Source organism: Centrocercus urophasianus, unplaced genomic scaffold (genome assembly GCF_019232065.1).
Source record: "Centrocercus urophasianus isolate 14NV4802_14NV808 unplaced genomic scaffold, USGS_Curo_1.0 seq_12, whole genome shotgun sequence".
In the NCBI taxonomy this organism is placed as follows: Eukaryota; Metazoa; Chordata; class Aves; order Galliformes; family Phasianidae; genus Centrocercus; species Centrocercus urophasianus.
The window spans coordinates 54013345-54040910 of NW_024884364.1; the positions used below are offsets into that span (position 1 = coordinate 54013345).

The 27566-nt window shown below is 43.4% G+C and overlaps 2 protein-coding genes across 8 annotated transcripts in view; one reads left to right on the plus strand and one right to left on the minus strand.

The window, feature by feature from the left end:
- Positions 1–12551, plus strand: part of CYFIP1 (cytoplasmic FMR1 interacting protein 1) — a 64813-nt gene extending 52262 nt beyond the window's left edge. For both annotated transcript variants that reach the window (XM_042810400.1, XM_042810399.1), the window contains exons 26-31: positions 5680–5810; positions 7439–7511; positions 8631–8725; positions 10283–10521; positions 11375–11522; positions 11927–12551. In XM_042810400.1, coding sequence (XP_042666334.1) covers positions 5680–5810; positions 7439–7511; positions 8631–8725; positions 10283–10521; positions 11375–11522; positions 11927–12091 — 851 coding nt within the window. In that variant the 3' untranslated portion in view covers positions 12092–12551. The remainder of the gene's footprint in view (positions 1–5679; positions 5811–7438; positions 7512–8630; positions 8726–10282; positions 10522–11374; positions 11523–11926) is intronic.
- Positions 12552–14423: 1872 nt separating this feature from the next.
- On the minus strand, positions 14424–25050 carry NIPA2 (NIPA magnesium transporter 2). Of its 6 annotated transcripts, none has more exons than XM_042810404.1 (8): positions 24847–25050; positions 22689–22745; positions 19060–19120; positions 18519–18741; positions 17016–17072; positions 16551–16641; positions 15804–15964; positions 14424–15403 (listed from the first exon to the last, which is right to left on the minus strand). In XM_042810404.1, the coding sequence occupies exons 4-8, from the start codon at positions 18655–18657 to the stop codon at positions 14766–14768; spliced, it is 1086 nt and encodes a 361-aa protein (XP_042666338.1). In that variant the 5' UTR covers positions 18658–18741; positions 19060–19120; positions 22689–22745; positions 24847–25050; the 3' UTR covers positions 14424–14765. The 6 variants fall into 6 exon arrangements, with proteins under 6 accessions (XP_042666338.1, XP_042666341.1, XP_042666339.1 ...); XM_042810407.1 differs by lacking the exon at positions 24847–25050 and adding an exon at positions 24683–24722; XM_042810405.1 differs by lacking the exon at positions 24847–25050 and adding an exon at positions 24485–24628.
- Between the last annotated feature and the right edge of the window lie 2516 nt (positions 25051–27566).

Consider the following 27566-nt stretch of genomic DNA (forward strand, 5'->3'; position numbering starts at 1 on the left):
CTGCCACTTTTTCACCTTTTTCACTTGGCTCACACTGAAAATGCAAGCAAGTGCATGCCAACTGCTGTCTCTTGCCTTCTCTGCCTCTGGCAGCCTGCTGCAGAAGCAGTGTTCAGTAGTTGTAGTAGTAAGTTTGCATCTTACAGAACATGTTTGTATGCTGCTTTTCATCCCTAACTCATTTCATCACTTCTTTATACCTACCGCTGCCTACACATAAAGACCAAAGCTATGACTCCAATTTATGGATTAGGTACACAGTCTCTCGTCTGCCTTGATGTAACATTAGTTCATCAATTTAGAATTAACTTCCTGAGTCCATTTTCCACGAGCAAAGCAATTTAAGTTTGCTCAGTAAGGCTCCAGCTATTTCATGTGCTCCAAACTTTGATTGAGAGCTTTATTTGAACTCCACTGATTGCAGTACTGGGAGCTCTACATGATCAGCCCTCTGGACCTGTGGATTTCTGAAGAGGTTTATTCTTGCTAAAAGGAGCAGAGTACAGACAGTGGCATTAGAATTGTTCAGGACTCCTGCTCACCAATGGATTTGTTTCCATAGAAACAATCTTACAGCAGTGGGGAACTGGCTCATCTTGTAGTCATAAAAATATCTGTCTAAAAATACATTAAGTGTAAGGGTTCTTGAAGGGACCTGTTAATGTCTCTGAAGCTCTTGAAAGGAATAATAGTTTGTAAAAGTCTGAACTTGACTTTTGATCTTGGAAGTAAAATTTTTCTTCTGGTGTTTTCCTAGAATTTAAATACATCTTTCCTTCTTTTCATAAACAAGTATTTCATGTCCTGGCCACTCTGGAATGCCATTGGTTGTGGTAAGGAAAATAGTTCCTCAGTTCTGCTGTTTGATGAGGCTTAGAGGCCTTCTGTGAGGCAAACTGTGCATTACAACATGCAAAAGGCTGTGACCTCTTGTGATCACGTTTGCCCTCCATGTGGGAGAAGCCCCCAGCTCTGTGGCTCCAGGTGGCTGCCAGCTGAGCTGCCGTCTCTCCTTTGACCAGTTGTGCTGCTGGCTGCGCCTTTCTGCTCAACATAGCAACCCAGCAGGTAACTGTCTCCCCCTGTACCCCTGTACATCTTCTGGAGTATCTAATGAGGACTGGAGGGAGCCTTGGCTGGAAGAGAGCAGTAGTAGTGAAAGGGAAGGATAGCTTGGGGCATAGCAGAGAGGCTGCAGATGCTTCCAGGTATTCCTGGTATTTTGACTGAACTTGGATCAGTTGAAGTGTAGGTTAATTTTGCTGGGGGGCCATGTCTTGAATTCTCCTTGGGGGAGAACATGAAGGAAATTTATTCATAGATTTTTCTGAAACTTGTCCATCGGAAAAGAATGTTGGGACATGGGGAGATGCGCAGCAGGAAAAGATAGGAGTGCTGTTGAAGGACTTGCAGAAAAACACAGGGGAGGCCATTTTTTGAGCTCCAATATCAGATAATTCAGCAAAGCCAAACTTTCAGAAGCTTTCCATACTGTATTTCCTTCTGTCTGATTTGGAAGCAGAAAGAAAGCTGAGAAATGACACTGAAAGACTTCAAGAGGCATTGGTGAGGGAAATGCCCTTCACGTGTCCATACTTAATGAGAAAAAAAGGTAATCCTGGTTCTCTGTTGACAAAACACTGCAGAAGTGTACGTTGTGTTTACATAAAACAAAATCCTAGATGATTTTGAAAGGACAGTGAGTAACACAATAGATACAAAGACCAATAGGATATTTATCTCTAGCAAAATAAGCAGTGCACAGGCTTTGTGGTCAGAATTCCTTTTTCTTTTAAAGGAATGGTGTGACTGCTGAGATGCAAAGCTAATTAACGATGTCTCTACTGAACTAAAGAAATAATCATAGACAGCACTTGAAGGTCTGTAGGGGAATGAGCATAAAGTTCATTTCATCACCTGGTTTCTTGGGAACAATTTTGATGCTGCAGATTAGCAGACTTCACCTCACAGTTGTTAAGTCAGCACTGTGCAGAAAATAAGCCATATCGTGGGTAGATCCAGAGTTATTTTCAAGATCAGGTTTGTTGTTAGTCAGCACCTTAGGTCTATAATTAATAGCCAATAGCTAATCTTTGAGGTACCAGGCTTGTTACAAGCTTTGGAACATGCTTGATTTGAGTCTCTAGGTGTGAACTGAAATTGTTTTATAGAAAATGAGAGAAGGTCAAAGTGAAGAAATCTGACCATGTGTCTATTTAGTCTGACTTCCTAAATTAATTAGTGTACAGCCTGCACAGCTGAAACTTGGCATCTGCTGTTTGAGCACAGTTGAGATGGAGCCTAATCCTTTACTAATCTCCTGTGCTGTACTAGATGTTTGATCTCAGCAGAAGCTAAGGCTGCTATCTGTGTAAATCAGAAACTGGGATTATACGACCAGTTATTACTGCACCCAGCATCATCCCATCTGCAGGAATAGGGAGGTTTAGTTAAAGTTGCTTTCTTGGAAAGAAGGAGCAAACGGATTAATTTGCGAAATACAAGATGTGTGTTAACTCAGTTGCCTACAGCTCGCACCCACAGAGTTAGGAGAAGGATGGAGGCTGCATGTAATTAAATGAAACTAAGACAGTTGGTCTTTCTGCAGGGCTTCATTATGAGCATGGAGTCCCATAGGAATGCCCTTCTGTGTGCTGTGCAATGCAAGTAGATGTAACCAGGAGCGCCATCGTTTAAATATTAATGGAGACTTGGTAATGTTCTGCTGCCCCAGGTCTCCACTGTGGAGCAGATTGCACTTCCAGCATCGTTTCTGTTTCATCAGAAATTGCCTGTGTACTTCTGTGAACTTTCCTCTGCTTCGCCCCTGAATCAAGCACTGCATGTAAGGGAGGTAGTTGATACGGCTTTTGGAACAGCTGTGTAATAAATATGGAGTGTCAGGTTCTCAAAATAATGACACCATTTTGTTCATGAGTGCCTGTGTGTGGGTGTGTGCGTTTGTGTATCTGCATATGGCCATGGGAGCTCTCAGGGAAGAAAGAAAAGTCTTTGTTAAGGACTTTGAAAGGAACTCGGTAACTTGGAGCAGTTGTAGAAGACAACATGTAATTTTCATAGAATGAATCATAGAATGGTTTGGGTTAGAAGGGACCTTTAAGATCATCTACTTCAAATCCTCTGCTATAGGCAGGGACAGCTCCCTCTAGACCAGGTTGCTCAAAGCCCCATCCAGCCTGGCCTTGAATGCAGGCCAGGGGGCAGGAGGGCCAGGGGCATTCATAACCTTGCTGGGCAACTTGTTCAGTGTCACACCACCCTCACCTCTCAGGCTTGTCGAGGCCCCTCTGGATAGCATCCTTTTCCTCTAGTGTGTCAGCTGCACCACTCTGCTTGGTGTCATCTGTAAACTTGCTGAAGGTGCACAGTCTCACTGTCCATGTTGCCTACAAAGATGTTAAATGACACCAATCCCTGAGGAGCGCCACTCATCAATGGCCTCCACTTGGACACTGAGCCATTGACTGCAACTCTCTGACTGTGACCAGGCAGCCAATTCCTTATCCAGTAAATGCTCCATCCATCAAATCTATTTTTCTCCAACTTGTCAATCAGGATGTCATTCAGGACAGTGTCAGACACTTTGCAGAAGTAGGGGTAGATGATGTCACTTGCTCTTCCTTATCTACCTATGCTGTAACTCCATCATAGAAGGCTACCACATTTGTCAGGTGTGACTTGCCCTCGCTGAAGCCATGCTGGTTAGCACCAATCACCTCATCCTTATTTTCTGTGTGTCTCAGTTGGGCGTTCAGGAGGATCTGCTCCATGATCTTGCCGTGCACAGAGGTGAGACTGACGGGTCTGTAGTTACTTGGTGTTCATGATGTGAACCTCCCACTTCTCTGGCTCCTGCTGCTTTTGGGTGGACTTACAGCCTTGATTTGGTTTCTGTTGCAGTTTTAGTATGGGTTTAGGTAATAGTTTTCCTTATTGCTGGTCACTGTTCTTTGTGCTGCTCTTGGTTTCGCTGTGTGCTGTCTCCCTCCTTTTTTACATTTGCTGTAGGTGACATCAGTTATTCTCAGGATTTCACTGCAGAGCTGTCTATGTAACATCAATAACATTCCCTTCAGCTACATTTCAGTTTCTTCTTTGAATCCATCAAAGTCAGCAAGCATTCATGACAACTGATGACCTCCGTTAGGGTGTCTGTTTTGTTTTCCTATTCAGTCATTAAGTTACTCAGGTTGGGTCTTAAACCTCTCTTCACTGAATGCACGGAGGATCACTCCTTTTCTGCGCATTTTCTGTTGACAAACAGATCTTTGAGATGTAGCACAGGCAGTTCTGGCTCCCCTTACTGTTCACTTTACTGATGTTCTCTGTTGCTAAATTTAATGGCGTGAGACGTTCTGTAGAAACGCGTGGGTTAGCCATACTCTTTTTTCCTCCTCTGTAAATACTTAAGCTCTTCTGAAATTGAGGGATTTCCTTGGCATGAATACGCTCCAGCGTATATTTTGTGTTATGTGCTCCCTCTGGGCTGTCGCCTTGCTGGGTGAATATGGAAGGCTCATCCTCTATATAGGAAGGGTTCTCCATCCGCATCCAAGCAGCACATGGGAAGGTGCTAGAGGCTCTCTGTGTTCCTCATTGAGTGTAATGGAAACTGCTTTATCTAGCATACAATCCAAAAGCTTTGCATTATGTATTCTATCACTATTCTTGAGGTTGAAAAGGACAGATTTATGCAAACAGATGGAAAAATGCTGATGGAAATATGTTATAAAGAGCCTGGAAGCTGTCTGCCCTACTGCAGTTTTCTGCTCTTCCTCACCCACCCTGCATATCTCTTCAGCCTCGGTGCTGTTGACCTGCAGGAGCCACCTGAACCCAGGGGCTTCCTGAAATTGCTTGTAAACCAGGAGAAGATGCAGCCTTTCTCTGGAGTGGGGGGGGAAAGCAGCTCAGAGTCCATCAATACATTAAGCCTTACTGGAGAGGTTTGAGATGATTCTATAAGTTGCGTGGCTTTGAAAATGACAGTTTAGCTGTTTTTCAGCAGTTTTTTGAAAACCTGATAGATGAACCAATCTGACTGCTTGTCAGGCAGGATGTAGTGCATCCTTGTCAGCAGAGCTTGACTTGGCTTTTTTGTATTTGTCTTGAGAGATTATGGATCGTGTCTGCATGGCTGTGGTGCTTGCAGCTCTATTTTGACATCGCCTGTACTCCCTTCAGTGCTCTGCTCCTTGCTGGCTCTGTCATCTATGGGAAGAAGAGCTGTGAACTGAACATGTTGGGTGGTGCAGCAGGCTGGGGGACAGGAATAGAATCAAGAATAAGAGGATGGAACAGGACTAATAGCAGACAAGAGCCCTGCTCTGTCTTTCTGCGTCTGGAAATCGTTCTCTTACCTCCTACGTTAGCAGCTCCATCCAGCAGAATGTAGGCACTCCATTCTGCATGATTTATCCAGTTGAAATGATCAACACATCACTGGCTTAACATTAACCTCTGATTGTTAATATGTTTAAATACTGCTCCTTTCAGTTTTGTCTGGGAAGCATGTCCATAAAGTAAAAACAACCTCACGTGCTAATACGTAGAGATACGGAGAGCTGTACTGGTGTGATCATCGCTAGATTTCTTTCTGGCTCCTGAGTTTTGATTATTGTTTTTCCTTTCATTTGTTTGCTTCTCTGTTGATTTCAGGTATCTTGGAGTTTTTCCATCATCAGCTGAAGGACATAGTTGAATACGCAGAGCTGAAGACTGTCTGTTTCCAGAATTTGCGGGAAGTGGGAAATGCTGTCCTGTTTTGCCTGCTTATTGAGCAGAGCCTGGTAGGTACCTGCTGTGCTGGTTTAAAACCCTGCTGTGTCTCCAAATGTACTCTCAAATTTGTGTTACTAATGGCACAAATAACAAGGTTGAAATCTGCAGGATTGCTGTTGTGGATGGACAGATAGGTAGAAACAATTTCCTACGCTGATCTCTTGGTCTTGAGTGCTCACAGAGGGAAAGATGGACATTGCTTATGAGCAATGAAAGCAACAAGAGTGGTGTTTTCCCTTTCTTTACCTGTGTTGCCCATTCTAGGTGGGGAGAGATTCCCCACCTGTGCATACAGGTACTGAGGCTGGGCTGTCCATCAAGGAGAGATCTTTGCTGACTGCCAACCAGCCCAACATTAGCTCACTCAGTAAGCTGGCTGGGGGCCTGCTGTGCACAAGCATAAATCCTCATGTAAGAGTCCTTTTCTCAGGTGTTTAAAACTGTTAATGTTAGCTGAGATAATGAAGGCACACTGTTCCTCAGGAGAGCTGTGCAATGTTAGAGCATCCCTCCCTAGGGATGATGGGTGGGTGATGGGAGGGCCAGGTGACTGGCAGTGAAACCATATCTTGTGACAGGGTAACTGTCATAGTCTGGGCTTTGGAGTGGGCTTCAGGTTAACAGGGCACGAGGTGAGAGGCCAGAGATGTGAAGGCCCTGCTGCTGCCTGGAGGAATTGTCTGAGGGTGCACTGAAGTGATGCCAGTGCTGGAGTCACATTCAGTGGGACATGACCTTGAAGGTACTTTCTAGAAACACACCCCTGCTTGCTGCCTCTCCTCTTGGTTTTGCTCTCAGTGGTGCCCTGATGTCCTATCTGTATTCCAGTGTTTTTCCACTGTGGTCATTTACCATAACTAGTGCAAAATTTAGGGTCTTTGGTGCATCTCTGCTAGTGGCTGGATCTTGTTAATCTTTACTGCATAGCATGTCCGTTTTTGTGTTGTTGACATCGAGGATTAGAGCTAGGAAAGGCACATAGCCATAGTACCCTGGCCTTGGTAGGGCTATGGCTGCTGAACATCTAATACTAGCACCGAGGACTGCAAATAGCCAGAACCTCTGCTCCAAGAAAGACAGATACACAGCAAAGCTGTGTGTCATCTGCTGGTCATCTCTGCACGTACAGCAACCGAAAAGCAGGAGGCATCTCTCTTCCTTCCCCACATCCCTGAAGAAGTAAAGCAGCTCCTGGGAGGTGTCTCAGCCTTATTGGGAGACGTGCCCAACGTGATAATGTGTTGTGGGAGCAGTGCTGGTAAAAATAGCTGAGCTGTGCGTCATCCATCACAGTTCTGTTTGTCTGCTCAGGATCCGTCTGCCACTTTCACACCGAAATTACTCATCCTGAATTAGTCTTTTTAATAAATATCCTGTCCTTTAAGAACAGCCAGCTCAGGGTGGGAGGAGAGCTGCTGATAGCTTTGTCAATCCAAGGTAACCTGGTGAAATCATTTAGTCTTAGGAAGAATTTCTGTGCAGAAAGCACCAGAGCAGTTATGTGTGCAGCTTTGACAGCAGAGGCTGGCTGCCCTCTGCTGTTCCAGCATCAGCATGCTTTTGGAAGCCCAGTTTTTGTATCTGGTGTGGTCTGGAGACTCTTTATTCCTAACTGCTCCTTTCCATTTTGTTCCAGTCCCTAGAGGAAGTGTGTGACCTGTTGCATGCGGCACCGTTCCAAAACATCCTGCCCAGAGTTCATGTCAAAGGTACGGAATGAAAACACCCCGTTTGGGCAATGCTTTCTGCTTTCCTTACATGCTGCTGCACTGCTGGTGACCGCTTCCAGTCCTTTACAACACTGCTGTTACATTTATGGTAGAGGTAACCGATTCAAGCCTGGTTGCCTGGCTGAAGAATATATTCGTGGCGAGTTGCAGTGCAGTCTGCAAGAGGGAGATGAGGAATACTCTGACAGAGATGAGTGGGGTATTTGGGGCAGCAGTAATGCCTCAATGTGGGTAAGGTGAGAGGCTTTTCTGAAACTACTGTCTGATGTACATAGCTGTCAATCGCAATGAGGTATAAGAAGCCTGGGAGCAGATAAAGTAAATGCAGGCAGTTCCTGTAGCCTTTTCGTATGTTTGTTTTCTACTTTTTTTTTCTTTTTCAATCAATTACATTGATGCACACTGAGTGTTTGTAGGATTGCTTTCTTGGGTATCCCCTTTTGTTATCCATCACTGTTAGGAAGTGAGCTTTTTTCCCCTTGCTCTTCTGCTTCTTTCCAGGCTGCTCTTCCGTCTCATTTCCTCTGTTTCTCACTGTCAGAGCAGCTGATCTGTTCTGCTCAGAGAAATCTCATCAGCTAAAAATCTTTGAGAATGTTTTCAGATTCTTGCATCTCTGTACATAAAGCAAACCGTTTGTTAGACCATTGTAAGCAGTATTTCCCACTTGCCAGAGAATATTTCCTACTTGCCAGTGACAAGGGGCTGCCAAGTGCTTTTTTTAAGCCTTACTATACACAGAATTCCACCCTCACTATAACCCACCTTCTACAGTCAGGCAATTTAGTTGGTTAGTACAAGTGGGAGTCAAATATGTCAGCAGCAGTAGCATAACAGAGCCTTACTTTCTGTCTTGAATCTAGTAATGCATTAAATGTATTCCACTATAAATACTTGGCGTTTTTTTGTTTGGATGTACCAATGTACGATTTAAATACGTATTTTTTTCTAAAACCACACTGATGATTAACCAACTGTTTAGAATTGAAATGGCCTATAAAAATAAAAACATATTCAGCTTTCTGTTGCACTGAATAAATTGCCAGATATCAATCAAATGAACCAGATGAATCAATGCTCCTTTTATTTTTCTTTCAGAGGGTGAAAGGCTTGATGCTAAAATGAAGAGACTTGAATCAAAATATGCTCCATTACACTTGGTCCCTCTCATTGAAAGACTGGGAACACCACAGGTAATCTTGCTCTCATTTCTGTCTGAGGCAATTCAGGACATTTTTGGGCACTCAGAAGCCTGTTCTTTGACACAGCACAGATAGCTGTGTCAGGAATTCAACCCGCACACCCAGCTTGCTCACATGACAGGAATTGTATTAGATCCGTGGATTTGGTAAAGCTCTGTAGCCCAGAAGTTTAAAATATTTGAGATGGGTGGGGGTGACAGGTTTGGAGGAACATTGTATTATTCATGTACATTGCTACGTAATACATGCTCAGCGTACAGGCCAGGCTGTGAGCTGCTAATGCAAATTCCACTCACTGTGATCCATTTTAATGTATGTAATTTTCTTAAAACAGTTTCTTCCTCTTTCAGCCAGTAAATTAGAAAACCACTAGAAATGAGTGGTCGCTTGAGTTCTCCAGGCAAACTGATGACCAAGGGGGACATTCTTTTTCCACTGCCTTTGTAGCTTCAGCACTGTTTTTCTGTCACTGTGGGGGCGCAGTAATACTCTGTGAACTGTAGTGGTTACAAGCCATTGAGATGTGAACTGTGTAGAGCAGAGTGCTCTAAAACAAAGCCTTCAGTCTGTTCTATTGTAATGCACGGTGGTGGGTGCTGCTGTGCTGCAGAAGAGAGCAGTGTGATGGTGTAAGTGGGACAAGCACTGACTTGGTATTGCCATTTTTTGGTTCTGTCTGAGTCCATTTCTACTGTCTTTGGAGCTTTCTCATCTAGCAGCTGCAGCTGCTACAGCCCATACTAGCAGCAGGCCACTGAGCACTCTTCTGGTTTTCTGCATCTGTCCGTGCAAGCAAAACCCCTTAAAACTTACTTAGGACAGGAAAGGCCCTTAGATTTCTCTGAGTGCTTTTTCACTGAACTGAACTCTGACTTCACTTCAAGGACAAGAGGAACTTCTAGAATAAACCAAGTGAAACTGAATTATGGTTGTTATATTTTTTTAAAGCTCCTATTACATGTTTTCCAATCAACATGCTCCAAAGGAGAGCGCAGTGTGGGAACTGGAGCAGTTATGTGAACAGTGCTGTGCTATTAGCTCAGGATGGTACTTTTCTAGAAGTTATAGGATTGCTCAGGTTGGAAAAGACCTCAAAGATCATCGAGTCCAACCACAACCTCACCATACTACCCTGACTCCAACAACCCTCCACTAAATCACGTCCCTGAGCACCACATCCAAACGGATTTTAAACACATCCAGGGATGGTGACTCACCCACCTCCCTGGGGAGCCTATTCCAGTGCTTCACAACCCTTTCTGTACAGAAGTGTTTCCCCATATCCAACCTAACCTTACCCTGGTGCAACTTGAGGCCATTTCCTCTTGTCCTGTAACCTGTCACCAGTGAGAAGAGACCAACCCCACTCTCACTGTAAGCACCTTTCAGATACTGGGAGAGAGCAATAAGGTCTCCCCTCAGCCTCCTCTTCCTCAAACTAAACTGCCCCAGTTCCTTCAGTAATTCAGTGTGCAGTAAGTCAGTGTGGAAGAAGGCCTGTAAACTGAGTGCTTTGTGTGACTGGGATTTTGCACTTTCCATTCTCAGCAAATAGCAATCGCAAGGGAAGGCGACTTGCTGACCAAGGAACGCCTCTGCTGCGGCCTGTCCATGTTTGAGGTCATCTTGACGAGGATCCGATCCTTCCTGGACGATCCCATCTGGCGTGGGCCCCTACCCAGCAATGGTGTGATGCACGTGGACGAGTGTGTAGAATTCCACCGCCTCTGGAGCGCGATGCAGTTCGTCTACTGCATCCCCGTGGGAACGCACGAGTTCACTGTGGAGTACGTATGGGCAGCTGCCGGCGGCGCACCTGTGCCAACAGCCCTTCCTTTGTTCCTTCTGCACCAAATAGAGGGGTTTGTTTGTGTGTCTGCTTACTGCAAAGCCAAGGGAAGCGATGCGATCGCAGGCAGGGGCTCGTAACGCGTGAACACAGAGATGATTGTATCTTTAAAGAAAATGACCCTGTATTTTAAGTGCTGGCAGAGTAGAATGAATGATCCCATGACAAGCAGGCCCTAGCACACGTTGTTCAATGGTAGCCTTACCATTACAGAAGCCGAATGCAAATAAAATAGCTGGACGTGTGCAAGCGTCCCTAGCCAGTACTTTCTCATCTGACTCCTCTCTGCAAGGATGAGCATTTGAAAGTTAACACGTTCATACGGTTCTTGGGTTTGGTAATCTGTGCATATCCAGATTTTGAAAAACTGCTGCTGTCGAGTGCTTCTCACTGACCAGCTATGGGGGAAATGACCTTTGCTTCCTTTCCTGTCTGCAGCCCAAAGCAGAGTGACAGTGCAGAATTCCCCCTTTGTTTTCTTTGAAAATGAAATGTATGCTGCTAGAGCCAAAGTGGGGGAGGGGGTAAATGTCCTTGAAGTAACTAACTGTAAGTTGTAGGAAAGCAGAAGGTGGAGGCTTCCTTTTTGTGTGTGTATGTGTTAAGCATTCATTTGCATCACTTGTGGAACCTGGAAAGCAAAATTGATCTACTAGACTTCACAGTATTTTTTAGATTCATGTTTGTCATATTCTGGAGTTATTTAATATGTGTTTTATTATAATGGCTGATTCCTAAACGTTTCCTGTAGCTGTGTTTGAAGGCTCTTTTTGTTCTGGTTTCTATTTCAGGCAGTGCTTTGGAGATGGCCTGCACTGGGCTGGCTGCATGATCATTGTGCTCTTGGGACAGCAGCGTCGCTTTGACGTGTTGGATTTCTGCTACCACCTGCTGAAAGTCCAAAAGCATGATGGCAAAGATGAGGTTATAAAGAATGTGGTATGTTGAAAATATTTGTTCTTTCCAGAATGAACAAAAAAATCAGAGCTGTTTGTATTCAGGTGCTTTGCAGATGTACTGATCGCTTTTTGGAATGAAATGTTGAAAATGAGAGTACAAAGGATTAGATGCTAATACTGGAGCCTGAAGGCTGTAATTACTTGGCTGTAAGGATTTTCTGAACGCTGCTCATCTCCTACACTTGCACTTGGATCATGATCACATGAAGGCAGTTGTAAATTGCCCTTTTTGTACAAAAAGCTGCAGTGTCAGAAACCAGAATGCACCTTGGATTTCTTGATTGCATTACCAGTAATGGGGAAACGTTTGTAACGAAGTGACGTCACAGCATTTGGTGCTTTTCATCTCCAGAGCTAATTGTTGGTTTTTTTTACATTTTGCAGCCTTTGAAGAAAATGGTTGAAAGAATTCGCAAGTTCCAGATTTTGAATGATGAAATAATTGCTATTTTGGACAAGTATCTGAAGTCTGGAGATGGAGAGAGCACACCCGTGGAACACGTGCGCTGCTTCCAGCCGCCCATTCACCAGTCCCTTGCCAGCAACTAGATTTCCTCCCTAATGATACTTTTTGCACCTGGTTAGGCTAAAAGTATGAGAAAGGAGAAAAACAAAATGCCAGCAGGTTGAAGAAATCCTTTTATCTGCCCTTTTCAGTCCACCTGTGCCATCTGAGTGATGCACTGTCCTCTTCACTCTCCAAGCACAGTAACTGTATACAATCCATACTTATTTTTCTAGACTAAAATTTTATATACTTTGATTAAAAGCCTGCAGCTGTAGAGGGTTTGTTCTTGCAGCCTCTTTGCATTCCTTTTCTGAGGTGGCCATCTCAGACCGGATCAGAATAAACATTCCCCCAAGCTATCAAAATAACAGCTGCGGAGGCTAAGGAGGCTTAAGAAACTGGGCTCTGTAGAAAGATTTAGAAACCAATGCCTAATTGTATTAGAGCATTAATTGCTTAATTAGCCTTTATTAAAAAAAAAAAACAACAATGAATTCTGCAGCTGCTTTGTGAATAACTGATTTTTTCAGTCGATTGTTCTTTCTCTACACAAAAGTATTCTGTGATCATTAATTGTGGAAATGAAGGCTGGCTCAGGGGGACTGCTCTACAGTTACTTAAGATGGAGGTGACTGATAGTACTTCTGGTATTTCTAAGTGGCAGAACTTTAACTGATTAGAATGGAATCTCTGTTTTTTCCTCGTAAGCGCTTCTTCCCCAGCTTGTATTTTGGTTGGAGATACAAACATGTTTACAAGTGATAAGGAGTTCTTGTTTCTCCTTGAGGAAGGAGAAAAAAATGAGCTAAAATTCCTCACAAAACAGAAGATAGAGATTTGCCAGGCAGGCTGCAAGTAAATTTACTTTGATGCAGGTTTTCCCAGACTGTCAGTGCTTAGGAGCCACTGTTCTGGCAAGCAGGCACACATGGCTGCCATGGTGCGTGGGAGATGCTTGTCCTTGATTCAAGCTTTTCTTCTACTAGATAAAGAAATGTTTCTTCAAGAAAACTGTTATTTCCTCACAGTGGAGTGCCAGGAAGCCTTCTAGTCAGTCACACATTCCCCTCTGCTTCAGGCTTCAATTAAGGAATTGAAGAAATGCTTAATTTCCTGAGATCATTAGTGGTTTAGAGCCAAGTCTCACATACCCAAGGCTTCATCTTGGCCCTGTGCTACATAAGCAGTTAAGTAATAGAGCTTGGTTTTTGGCTTAAGAACTCCGTAAAAATAATTAATTATGGTGTAATTAAAGTAAATTATAATTCTCACTGGTTAACTAGCAGCATCAGGTGGACTGATCTCTAACATGTTAGAAATAGTAGCATTAGTGTGGATTTAGGATGACATTTTCCCTTTGATGAATATGTTTTCAGACATTACTTCTTTGTTAGTTTCATATTTTCAAAGGTGGCTTATTATTTCATCCACCAGATTTAAGTGTTTTAAAAAAAAATCCACCACCTTCTTCACTTAGTAGAATTGCTCACCTTAAAGGGGAAAAAGAAAGCACACAAAAGGCATAACTGTCTTGTTTTAAATTATCTAACACAAGGGATCTGGAATCCAAAGCATCTATTACAGTATAAAGTAAAATGTTACATGAAATTTTAGCCTGAGTCAGGCTGGTGTTTTGGTACTGGAAGTGGCAGGCAGCAGCCTGGTGCTACTGCTGCACAACCTGCAGTTTTTAGGGTCTTTGGAGGGAGCTGTGCTCTGTACCTGAACAGTAGAGATGTGATGCTCCTTAAAACCAGACAGAAATTCAAATCCTGTTCTTCACCCAGAATTTCAAGGACCTTTTTTCTTGTTTGACATCTTGGTGTCTCTTCCACATATGAAAAGGAAGGCAGCAGAGTCAGTTTCACAGCTGGGAGGTGCTTGATTTCTGTCCTGGTAATAAACTGTACTCTTCAACATTAAGCACTGAAACTGACAAAATGAGAGCAGTAAACAGTTGGCTTCTAGCCTTCCCCATCTATAGGAGGAACGTTGTTATAAAACTACATCACTAATACTTATTTTCTGCCTTTGTGAACTTGCTTAAAAAAATTACCACCAGAACACTGTTTAAGCAGTGATGTTTTGGATTTGTTTTTTTTTTTTATCCACTTTCTGAAGTACTGACAGAGGCAGCAACTGCATTACTGCAAGCAGAACTACTGTTCTGTGATTAGGGTTGGTTTGTTGATGTAAATCCTCCAGGTCTAACAAAGCTTTAGGTAAGTAGGACTTTCAAAGGATTACTGCTGCTCGGTTATAGCTTTCTTCTGCCAAAGGCTGGGACAGCTCCCACTGTGATAAGATGTTACAGCCATTCAGCAGTCATTTGGGGCACAATAAGTACAAAGGATTCAGGCCCACTGCAATCCGTTTACCACCAATGCAGAAATAAAGCCATTTATTTTGGATAAAATTGTCATTAGTGCAATACATCTTGAAACGGAAGAGGGAAATGAAAGTATTTACATAACGTAAGCAACAACACCAGCTGTGGTCTGAGGTCATTTTAGTTATTTTCGTAAAGTAAAAATAAGGCAAATTAAAACCCCCTTCAGTGTTTGTGATCCAAACTAACCGAACTTAAAGATTGTCTACCCACACTGTTAAGAAGTACATGAGGTTCCAGACAAGCTCAGACATTTCACAGCAGGAAAAAAAAAATAAATCCAGAGTTACAGAATTGTTCTTCTCTTATTTAACAAGTAGGTGTTTTCAGAAGGCTGACAGACTTCCATTTCTCCTGGCTGAGAGACTCTCTGTGGATTGTATTTCACTGAGGCAGGTAGAACTTTCTTCATCGTGATTAAAGCAGTCATACGTGCTCAGCAAAGACCCATTTGCTGCTCTGTCATCTTTCCGCAAGGAAACGGGCAAATTTGCTAGGGTGAAGTTAACATCTTTGAAGGCATGCAATAAAAAGATCCCCACGATGATAGTAAGGAAGCCACTGAAGGTGCCAGTAATATCATCAGCCGCCATGTGCTGCCATTCCTTGAACAGGATAGCAGAGCAAGTTAAAACGGACGTCGTAAAGATTACGTAGTAGATTGGAGTCACTATTGAAGTGTTGAATATATCCAGAGCCCTGTTCAAGTAGTTGATCTGCGTGCTCACACAGACGGTAAGGCTTAGCAGCAGAATCCAAGACAAGGGACGTTTCAGCACTGGCTTTCCTGCAAAAAGTTCCTTGACAGCAATGCCCAGGCCTTTCACACAGGAGACTGATAATGCTCCGATGACAGAGCAAATTGTGATGTACACAAGGATGTTGGTCTGTCCATGGCGAGGCCCCACCACGACTATTAGAATTAAAGACACAATGACAACAACTGTTGCGAAGACCACAAAACCTGCATTTGGGGAGAAAAGGCATCTTGTTATTTATGTACTCTATCAAACACCTTAAGGGTAACAAGAAAAAGCACACTAATAAGGCGACTGACTCAGCTTGAATAGAAAAGATAGCAAGTTTCTCGTTACTCCACCAACACTGAAGTTAAAATGATTTTAGTGTGACCTTGCTAAAATAATGAAACTTGGGCACATTATATTTACCACTCTGTCAGCCTGAAGACTCTCTATGGAATCACACTGCAGAACCTAAATCTCTACTCCGCTGTGACAACATGAAGCAGACACAGGACATCTTTGTGGTATCTGAGGTTGGTAATAAAACTCTCTGCTTAGAGGGGAATAAGTACACATCTTTCTGTATTAACTACTTAGAAATCAAGCCAGCATTTTTCTTACCTGGATCACGTAGTTTGTTGGACATTTCATCTAAAGTTTCTACTTCTTCCTCTTGTGGAGCATGAATTACCATCACGGTTGATCCAAGTATACTTAGCAAACACCCTATTTTTCCATGTAGATTAAGTTTTTCATTTAAAAAGAAGGATGACAAAATGGCACTAGGAAGAAGAAAAAATGAACAAAACATGCAATCAGTAATATTTATTTGCTCACCGACTTACAGCTTGATTTGACCATACATGCCAGTTACATACTGGATGTGCACTTTTTGGTGAGCAGGAACACCCTTAATAGCCATAAATCACTTACAGCAATTCCACTGGTTAAGCTTTTATTCAAAACAGAAAATCAACTATGTCACTATCAGGATACTTGCTGCAGGCAGAACTAACTTGTAGGATTTTGCAGCACCTTTTTATGCTGCCTCCCCTGAACTCTGCGTTGAGGCACTTGTAAAAATCAATTTTAAAAAGACAAAAATCTTGAAAATACTCCTGTGTTGTATACAATGTGTTTTTAAAATGGAGAAGGCAACAGTTTTTCACATACTGAGGTGCAAACTGCCGGAGCCATTTTAAAGCAGTCACTTGGAATTTGGAGAAACTTCAAGTTACTTCTGACGTTTATAACTGCTCTTCATTTACAGTTAAGAACAAACCACATTTACTACAGCATATCTCAGGCACTTACAAATATTTAGCTTCACTCTCTGCAATCACACTGCTTTCTGTTAGTATTTCTTACCTTACAAGAACACTGAGAGCTCCTAGAGGAGTCACTAATGTAGCTGGTGCAAAAGCATAGGCAGCAAAGTTAGCTACTTCTCCCGCTCCCACTGCAGAGTAGTAATGATAACAAAAAAGAAGTTAGGGTGTCTTATGCAACAAACGCGTGAATCCATGCAAATCTTCTTGCACACATGAACATGCAGTAAGGGAACAAGGGAAAAATCTAATGGTGGTGTTGGGCTAACAGTACTTGTAGAACACAAAGCGTCCACTGCTATTTTCAACACCAAACAGGCTGGGGGACTACAACAGGCCCTAAAATTAATTCTGCCAAATTAGAAGAGGTGCTTTACTTTGGTGTCCATGTTGTATCTCCCCAGCCTGCTAACTGGAATCATGAACTTTCGCATGGAAGAATCTGCAGTGCCAGGCTACAGGGCAAAACACAGGCTACAGCATACATTAAGTCACAGTTACTTACTTGAAAGAAGTCCAGCCCACCACAGCCACTCCTTAAGGTATGCATGACCACCTTGACCTGAAAGAGTGTTTGTTACTCCATTAAAAATACAGATCAACAAACAGCTGGCTCTGCCACTAATAACACTGCCAAAACATTTTTGTTTGCTCTTAAAAATACAGGCAGTCTTTACTGTCTCTTTTATATGGTCTCTTGAGCTAGAGGAATTGAAATCATTGTCAAGCACTAACGTGCAGATGCTTCTTACAGCCTGCTTTGAAAACTGATTATTTATTTCCTTTTTGTTAGAAGTGGCAGTGATGATCTTACTGGCTTTACAATGAAAAACAGTTCTTTCAACTCACTGTAACAACACAAAAAGCCAAGTTACACATCTCAGAAAAACACTGTGGAAATCAGGTGTGGCTTAGACAATCAACTACATACGTCAGTGTGAAATGCAGTCACACTTCCCCATTCCAAACCAGGCAAAATGAATTGTGTATCTCACACAGAATCAACCATCTTTCAAAAGCAGACAGGACTGCCACTGAATTACAAATATTCAGATTCAGCTTTCTGAACGATCTAAGGATTCTGCAACTATCTGCATGCTCATCGCATGCTGCTCTCAAACCAATATTCTATTACAGCTCCAATGCACTGTAACAATCCCTCATTTCCTTTACAGCCATTGAGGTGTGAGGAAGTGGCTTTTAAAATCTTTAAGACCTTAAGTTGGACCTCTCCCTGCTACAGGCAGAACTCAGACTTGGTTGCTACTAAACACTGCAAACATGAGCCTCATTTAGAAAACCCAGGAACAGGCAGAAGGAAAAGAAAGAATCTAGGTAGTGCTGGCCAGAATTTTATTGTTCCAATCAATACATTGACAGACTGGTGAAAAAAATCGATTCCCAAAATGGTAACGGCTATACTGAAAGTGATTTAATATTGTTTAATTCAGTTCAACAAAATAAAGCTGGAAATGTATACAAGTGTCCATTCACATGGCTTTTTGTGTGATTAATTAATATATTAATCCATAAGTAGAACTGAGCACTGCTTAGAACGTTCCTGGCTTTAAAAAGGCAACAATGAGAGACAAACACTTCCAGCAGCTCCAGAGAACAGACAACACTACAGCGTATCATTACATGTGACTCTGAGTTTTCTACACCATCTCCTGACAAATGCAGTTAAATCCACCCTCCTAGGAGCACAGATACAGTTAAGAGTGCTGGTTCCAAGACCAATTTGCAAAATGAATTCAAGCCTTACCTAACATGGAAAGGAATAGTTTTATAGTAAGTGTCCCTACAGGGCACTGTATGCAAATCTAGCAGTATGTGTCACACGCTGAGTTAGGTGTATTTGACACCAGAGGGAAAAAAACACAACAAAAACACACTGGATAAATATTTTAGGTTCCATATACCTAAAAGTAAGAAGGAGATCATAAATTCAGTAATCTATTAAGCAGTAAAACCAGAATGTTGTCAAGCTTCTTAAACATGCATTTACCTGCTCTCATGGAGCCCTTCCTTGCTAATCGGAGAAGGCCTTTCTTTTTCAGGATGAAACTCCCTCCAATAAAGATGCTGGAGCTCATAGCCAACACCAGCCCAATGCAGAAGTCATATCTCCCACGGGCTTGGCTCATCTCGTAAACTTCTGGGGACTGTCACATTGATCAATGAACAGTAGAGCTTCTGTTACTCAACACAAGGTGATGCAATACTGAAACCTGCACAGAACAAACACGATTAAAATGGTAGAAATGTGTAACACACAGAGGATTCCTCAGCAGTTCGTGTGGCTGGTTCTTCCTGAGAATGGCCTATGGAAAGAAAGAAGTACGGGTAAGCTTGACTCACGGATGAGCAACTAACATCTTTATCTGACCCAGAATATAAAAACAGAAACCTTGAAACATAAAAGCTTCCCAGAAAAGAAAGAAAAGGAAAACTTCTAAGTGATGTGATTTATTTTCCTTTTCCTTACGTACACAGACCTGTGGGCTGCACACCACTTAGCTGACAACACCAAACAAATAATTACTTACATTGAAATTAGTTTGTCAGAGAGCCTGAGAACAGCCACAGCATTTCTTCCACATGAATTCACTAGAGAAAGTGAAAGAAGAGCAGAACAAGTGTCAGATTTACAGCAATTTGCCTGACACAAATGAGCCTGGATGTAAGCACGTGCATGTACTAGCTATAAACAAGGAACAAGAAAATGCCTCTGTTGATGCACTGTACAAAGAACTTCCCACACCTGCATGAAGCATTTTTCTGCTCAGCTACAGCAACTATGTGCTCTCTGCTGAAAAGCACCCACCCAACCTAAGCCTTAGTTATGTAAGACCTTCAATGACAGCTTAGCAAAAAGCACTAACTAGACTGGAGTACAAATGTAGGTTTTACATACTCATCCTCTAGCCAAATACGGAAATTCATTTCAGTGCATCCTTTCTCCTGTTATCTACTGCAATGAAGATCTCCTGGATTTCATCTAATACGTAAGATTTAAATTTAAGATATCTGTATAAATCCTTTTAAAATGAATAAAAACCAAACGCAAAACAAAACCCAACCCAAAGTCCTTTCAAGAAGATTAACGTTCCTCTAGTATGAAGGGAAATGGAAACTATATTTAGGCTTTTATTTTAAGGCTGCTGGTTATTACGAACATTCAGAGAACTGGCTGAAAGGAAGAGAACACACCTATAGATAAAGGTAGTTTTATTTCCTGCAAACACCAATCACAGATTTGCATTGATTTCCCCAAGCAATCATTTTCCACATAATCAGAAGCACTGCATGTGCTGCTGCACGTTGTATTAACAAGCTTTTGACTTTAAAGGGAAAGGGAGCAAAGAACAGGAGGGAAAAAAATGTTTCCATTCAGGTGCTCATTAAAGTCATGGAATTCAGATTCTAATACTGAGAGACAATGCCAGCACCAAGGCAGTGCAATACCAAGCACCCAGGCTCTGGCAGAGATGGGCGTACCAATGCAAGCTTTGGACTTCATAAAAGTACACTGCAAATCTGCCAGGCAAGCTCACAGCTCCAACTCCTGCTCTTGTTTCTTTAAATTTATTGCTTTCTTCCAATACTACCTTTCCCTTTATGCTCTTGCTGCCAACTTCCATTAATTCACTACTCTCCTAGGAAAACCCAGCAGAGAACACGGGTAGGTTAACATTAAAAGTGAACACAGCTCCCCTTGTTTGCACCCTGTTAGGCTGTGAAAAAGCAAAGCAAAGCAAACTTATTCCACAAACACTCAACACAGCACTATCCAAAACGCTACAAGATCGGCAGTTCAAAAAGCTCCAGCCCCCTCTGATTATCCTTGCAGATGTTTCAGTATCTGCTTTTGTAGGAAAAAGTGAAATAAAAGAACTGCAAAGATCTGCTTTAAAAACCAACACAAACAACAAAAAAACCTGAAGTGGATTCATGCATGACTCAAAGACACCTACCAAACAAAACTCATGAGTGAGAGAGCCAGACCACAACAAATCACCTCACTAACAGCTCCAAACACTTCCTGGCTTTGAACTGCCTCTTCTCCCAGGCAATAAACAGGGCCTGAGGAGACGGCCGCAAGTTGTATCAGAGGAGGTTTAGATTAGACATAAGGAAGAACTTTTTCTCTCAGGGCGGTCAGGCACTGGAATGGCTGCCCAGGGAGGTGGTGGAGTCGCCGTCCCTGGCAGTGTTCAACAGGCATCTGGATGAGGAGCTGTGAGATATGGTTTAGTGCTTGTGGTGGCAGTGGGGATGGGAGGACGGTTGGACTAAATGATCTTGTGGGTCCTCTCCAACCTTGTGATTCTATGAATTCAGAAGACCAACAGAAGCTACTCCAGTTATATTACCAATGAGAATAATTTTATTGGTGTAGTTTTTTATTAAAACAGAGCTCAAACTGACAAAATCACCTTTCTTTGGAGGAAGAATCTGATTATTTTTCACATTGCTGTTTTTTCCTAAGCTTAGTTGCCCTCGCAGATGTGGCCAGTCCTATTCTGGCTTGGATTGGAGTGCCGTACTTTCATGCATAGTTCACCCTGATGTCTCCTTTCACTGGCTATTTCTGCAGCAGGGTTGTGGCAAATCCAGCTCCTCACTGAAGAGGCTCACCAGGAGGGAAGGAAGGTTGGTGGTGGTCTTAGTTGGACTTGTAACTGTTCTGCAAAGATTCTTTAACTGAATTCACAACTGATTTTAACACTGAGTATATCGGGGAAATAGCATAAATAACAAGCAAAGCTGCTGACAAGCTAGAGTGAATCATGGAATCACAGAATGGCCTGGGTTGAAAAGGACCGCAATGATCATCTGGTTTCAACCCCCTGCTATGTGCAGGGTCAGCAACCACCAGACCAGGCTGCCCAGAGCCACATCCAGCCTGGCCTTGAATGCCTCCAGGGATGGGGCATCCACAGCCTCCTTGGGCAACCTGTTCCAGTGCATCACCAGCCTAACACAAGGAAACATTTCTTTTTCCTCTTTGCTCAGAAGTCCTTTTCTCTCCACAGGAGCACAAGGTACGGAGCTTAAAAGATGTTAAATATTTATTGTAACAAATTAGCTACATATTCAGAAACATTAGAAGTGATTTTGTGAGATGAAATAATATTTTACATTTGAAAGTAGATAAGCTTAAGAAAGTATGAGGGAGTTATCAGCCAAAGAAAATTAATTATCACCTCTAATTGTTGTACTTTATATGAAAGCAATAATTACAGTCAGTAAAAGTTAACATGGTGGATTGTTCTAAGTTTGCCTACTTGGCCACCAGCCCTCAAGAGCTAAGTAGACTGTCTTTTCTCTGAGAAATAGCCTAAATGTACACTAAAATCTCTGAATGCTAGAATTCTGGATTTTCTCTCCAAAGCCTGATCTTTTTAACTGTGAATGAGATTATATCAATAAACTAAGGCAGACTTTAACAAGCCATTTACTTTAACCATCTGCCCAAGTACAGCATCACTTAATGCTGCTCCTCACTACAGGCAATTCAAACACTCTTCTCCAAGGAAGATTCTTATGAATGAAACTACACAAACACCACCTCCAAACTCTTTTCTGCAGAACTACTGTTTTATGAACTGCATTTGTTTAGCCAGTTCCACCTGGCTGGACGTAATAACTTTCATTTCCTCCTACAGAAACATCTCCTTTTACAGAAATGTTTCCTGAAAATATTCAACAGCATTTACTCACTGGCAACCCTTCCCTGCTCACTGCCATTAATTACCACTCTTGTTTCGGCCACACCACCAACACTACATGACTCACCAGAAGGATCTGAAAACAACAGGCCTGTTTTGATATGACATTACTAAGAGTTACCCCAGGTACAGCTGCTCACCATTTTTTATTTTTATTTTTATTTTTTAACTTTTCTGCTGTCTTTTCAATTCTGCTCACCTGTAAGAGCTCCATAAGAAATTTTGTGTTTCTGAATTTCAAATAGTGCACCTGCTTAATGCCCTCTCATCCACAAAGCCTTATGTGGAAGAAGAGTGGGTTCAAGCAACCAAAGCTTAAACAAGTGTACAGTGACTGTTATTCTTCTTCCCTTCCAGAGGCATAAATCCACAGGAACCAGAAACACCCCCTAACAGCACAAGTGTTCAGTAATGTACCCTTTCAAGGCTTGTTACATACATACCAATTTGTTCCAAAATCCAGAGGCATTCGCTTCTTAAGTATCTCCAGTGTTAGGTTTCTAAAATATAAGTTAATAAGAATATTGATTGGTACATTAAGAATTCAGCTAGAAAACCCCAATGTCCATAACTTAATGCTAATCTCACCTTCATGCACGACACACAGAAGTGTACACAGTCTCACCTATGCTTCACAAAGGGAGCTCACACTTTTAAAAATGCCTGAGTAACACAGTAGAGAGATTTTCCAGTTCAACATTCCCTTCAATCGCCTCATGTGGAACCTTACAGTTCTCCCATCCCTTTGCTTTTCACTTCACTAATTGAAGAAATGAGCGTGCAATCTAAGCCATTCCTTAGGAGGGAACATGCTAAAAGTTGAACTGAAATACTGTTGTCATCCCTTCATATTTGTTCAGTAACTTAAGTCCTGAGCACTTTTATGGTAAGAAAAACTAAAGCTTCAAGCATTGGCTTTGGCACAGTGAGCTTTTAGAAGATATTAATATACAGAACTCTTAAGTTGGGGAAAAAAGTAACAACGCAGATATTCTCAGTAAGATTCCTTAAATCTGCAATGTACAGGTAACTCTGTAACCCAAGTCTTCCTCCTCAGTCCAGTTATGTGCACTCATGAAAATCTGTCTGAGACACGGGGGCAGAGAACACATAAAGGACAGACCTAACACACAATTCAGACTTCAGAGCTGCTGGTTCAAATCTCAGTCACGTGCACCTTTGAAAGGCCAAGATGCATGCCATCCAGAGCCCAAGGAGTCCAGAAAGTAGGAAAGAGCACCTCCAATTTTGTAGCACAACTCTAATTCCAACAGAATGAATCACAGAATCACAGAATGGCCTGGGTTGAAAAGGACCACAATGATCATCTGGTTTCAACCCCCTGCTATGTGCAGGGTCAGCAACCAGCAGACCAGGCTGCCCAGAGCCACATCCAGCCTGGCCTTGAATGCCTCCAGGGATGGGGCATCCACAGCCTCCTTGGCCAACCTGTTCCAGTGCGTCACCACCCTCTGTGTGAAAAACTTTCCCCTTATCTCCTAAAGCAGAGATAAAGTTTTCCAGCCTTGTCCATGAGAGCGCAGTCTTATCCTTATTTTTATGTATTACACAGACAAGGTAAACAAGGAAATATGCTTTATCTTCATGTTATTATTATTGTTTTTTTTTTTTACAAGGATGTCATACATGTGCATATAGATAGCACATCAGAGGCACAAGTGCTCAAAGCAAAAGACACACCAGTTTCAAAAAGCCCATTTAAGAAGGTTTTTTAAACAGTGAGGAAGTGTACTCCTTCAACACGGCATTAATAAAGAAAAAAACAAAGAGCATTCAATTTTAAGATACTGGGGGAGAAAAAAAGAAAAGAACCCATTCTTTACCTTTTTTGTACATCCTATTCTTCCTGCGCTACTTACACTTATCCTCTTTTATATAAAGAACAATCTTCAATGGCAGGACGTTCACTAAAACAGAGCGTTATTCATCAACTAGGCAACTACAGCGTGTTTCGTAGCTGCTGCCCTCCTGCCTGCATTTCCCAGAAGTCTATCAAAACGGCCCCAACAGTCAATGACACAACCTCCTCCATCCCTGCTGCAACTATTTCGTTACCTCATCCTCAGCCACACGACCAAAGTTCACTCAAGTTCCACCTTGAGCTTTTGAGACAGGCAGCCTCGCGTTCCAAGCAACCTAAAGACGCTCCGGGACTGAGACGCCAGACGCAACCCTTACCTTCACAGAACGGAAACAAACCCAAGACCTCCCTTCACACCTCACACCGAAGCCGAGCTCGGGTTGGGAAGCTCTGCCGGTGCTCACCGGGCACTCTGCGTCACACAGACCAGCGGACGAACCCGTTCATCTCCACGGGACGAACGCGGCAACGCGAACACCCTGCCGCCAGTCTCACGCACGCACGCACACGTTACCACGGCCAGGCACGGCCCACCCGGGCCTCACGGCTGCTCACCCACACGGCTCCCAGCACGCCGGCACCGGGGCCCGCGGCTCGACCCCGAGGCGGGGCGGCGCCTCGCGCCCACAAGCCCCGCCCCTCGGAGCGCGAGCTCCAGGCCGCCCTCATTCCCGTGGCGGGCCGGTAGGCCTCCTCCGCCCTCATCTCTCCCCCGTTACCTGCGGTCGCCGCCCCTCACGCTCCCGTCGGGAGGAGCCCCGCGGCTCCCGCGCGCGGAAGAGGAGGAGGGGGAGGCCGGAGCGGGCGGTGGGAGGGGCCGGCCCCTACGCTCTGCACCGCCATGAGGTGAGGGGATGGAAGGGTGAGGACTGACGGCGTGCAGCTGCAGCGAGAGGCGAGGGCAGCCGCCTTCCCCGCGCTCGGCTGTCCCCGCCCCGCTGGTCCCGGCAGCGCCCGCCGGAAAGGGCGCGGCCGCCTCGCTCTGGGCCGGGCCGCGCCCCGCCCGTCCCGGTCACGTGGCCTCTCCCGTAAGCCTTCCCCTCTCCTTCCCCCTGGGGGTGCGGTGTGACGTCAGCACTACCGGCGGCTGCGGGCCGCGTAACCGCCGTCACCTTCAGAGCGAAGGGGAGAGCTGCCTGAGCCCGGGGCGGGACGTAACTCCGCTTAGGAACGCTATTTCTGAGCCGGCTTTGTTGCCTTCTACGGGCAACTTTTTTATATTATTATTTTTAAATAGCCATTTAATGCACTGCAGAATATTTCACAAGAAGCGTGTTTCCTCGCAGCCGCACGTCATTTGTTATGACTTGCTACCCCAAGCATCCCTTCCAAAAATCCACATTCCCCTTTCTTTTTACACTCTTACAGGAAAATTTACAGACCATATACAGTAAGATTTAAAAAAAAAAAAAAAAAAGAGAAAAAAAAGCCATTTAAATAGTTGAATGATTTGTATGATTTATTAGTCCATTTAAGCCAAATCCCACGCTCCTCATACACAGTTTCCTACCAAGACTACTTGAATCTCATATGCCTGACTGGATGTTGGCATGTTTCTCCTCAGCTTGTAGTTTAGACTCTGGAACGCAGCTCTATCAGTTGATAAGTGCCAGGCTCAGAGAGCCCTTCAGTTCCTTCAAAACTACTGATATACACCTTCCAAAGCTACCGTGGAACATTAGCCTAGATTGCCACCACTCCCAAAACGTCCACGATAGCTCCACCTGAGAGCTCTGACTTTCAAGTAGGACAGACCTGTTGGTCACATCTCCCAGTGACAACACTTTGCTAGGATTTCTCAGAACATGAGCACAGTCTGCATAGGCTGCTGCTTCATTTCTGTAAAACTCAGAAACAAAATTGGAGCAGCAATCTTGGCTTACCCTCCCACGATCCCTCATCTTGCTCATCAGCTGGACCAAAAAGGCCCCTCACTCTGTCACTTTAAGTCCTGCACTTTCCAGGACACTCAAAGAAATAATTTTTAGGCCTATTTTATGTCCTAGGGCAACATTCTATCCCCAGGCTTGAAACTAGACTGTTAGATGCAACATTAATTTTGCACTGGAACAGGTTGCCCATTGAGGTTGTGGATACTCCACCCCCAGAGGCATTCAAGGCCAGGCTGGATGTGGCTCTGGGCAGCCTGGTCTGGTGGTTGGTGACCCTGCACATAGCAGGGGGATTGAAACCAGATGATCATTGTGGTCCTTTTCAACCCAGGACATTCTATGATTCCATGATGATCTATATAACAGACAGTACGCAGCTATTTGCTAAGCACTTCACAGCTGGCTTTTCTGTGTTGTGCAAGATACCAGAACCGTGAAGTCTTTGAAAAAGTTCAATATCTGTTTAAACTCTTCTTGATTTATTTTTTTCCAGCTGTTAGTTCTGATCAACATACTGTTACTCCTTCACACAGAACACATTTTTGAGTGCTCTCAGTTCATCACAAGTCATCGCAGCCTTATTTCACTGCCAGAGGTTGTGCTTAACAGAAAATTATCAAAAAGCATCTCTTGATAATTTACAACAGCATGATACACCAGACACGTTTTCAGAGTATCTGGAAACTACTCTGAAAAGAAGAATGATAGTAAGCTACCTACCCTCATCCACTCTCACAATACCGCTGCATGTTCTTTGTACTCAGTGAATTTCACTGCAAAAGTCTGCTAGTATAAGTTATTATGCAAAGCTATGAGCAGAACTTTTCAGGGCTCAGTATCTATTGTGTATATAAACATCCCTCAAGGTTTCAGGATAAAGAGCAAGGCTGCCACTCACACAACCCTGGGAAACATCAGCAGGTTAGCAGGTTCGTGCTGCATATGAGCTAGCTGACTCTCGTGCAGTAATTTCCAACCCCATACAAACAGTGAAAGGATTGCGATAAAAAGCTATCTACCCAGAGCCTCTGTCTGGTATCCCTTGGCAAAATATCACAAGCTGGCAGAGTTTTAAAGCATCCCACCAGGGTAATAAATTCAGTGCTGTCTGTAGATGGCAGAAAACTGATGAGGAAATCAGGCAGCTGTAACGGCCTCTGGTGGCCATGTCCCTGCTGCAATTAACCAAGACAGCTGAGCAGAACAAAGGATCTGTATCTGTGAGTCTGATCCTACAAGGGTTGCGCTCCCACATGCAACTTAATAAGCTCTGCTTAAGATCTCAAAAATAAGAACAAAAACAGTAACAAACACGTCAGAAAAATCAACAGCACTTTATTTATTTTTTTCCCCTCCCCTCCACCACCTCTTGTTAAATAAAGAGAAAACGGCACCATCAGCTTTTGGTCTTTTTAACACCCTCCTCATGTGAGACGGGATGAGATGCACACACACTCATGACTGGTTATGTCACAGGCCTCAGTGGTAACAACGGTATACTCGCTTACTTTAAAAATAAATACATAAAAGGCTATTAAAAAAGGGAA

What these genes read in the sequence shown, in the direction of transcription:
- NIPA2 (XM_042810404.1), bottom strand. Translation starts at nt 18,657, where the DNA reads ATGAGCCAAGCCCGTGGGAGATATGACTTCTGCATTGGGCTGGTGTTG. An exon ending in GTGGGCTGGACTTCTTTCAA is followed by an intron (nt 16,642 to 17,015) that starts GTAAGTAACTGT and finishes ACTACTCTGCAG; the next exon opens with TGGGAGCGGGAGAAGTAGCT. An exon ending in CAACAAACTACGTGATCCAG is followed by an intron (nt 15,404 to 15,803) that starts GTAAGAAAAATG and finishes CCCCAAATGCAG; the next exon opens with GTTTTGTGGTCTTCGCAACA.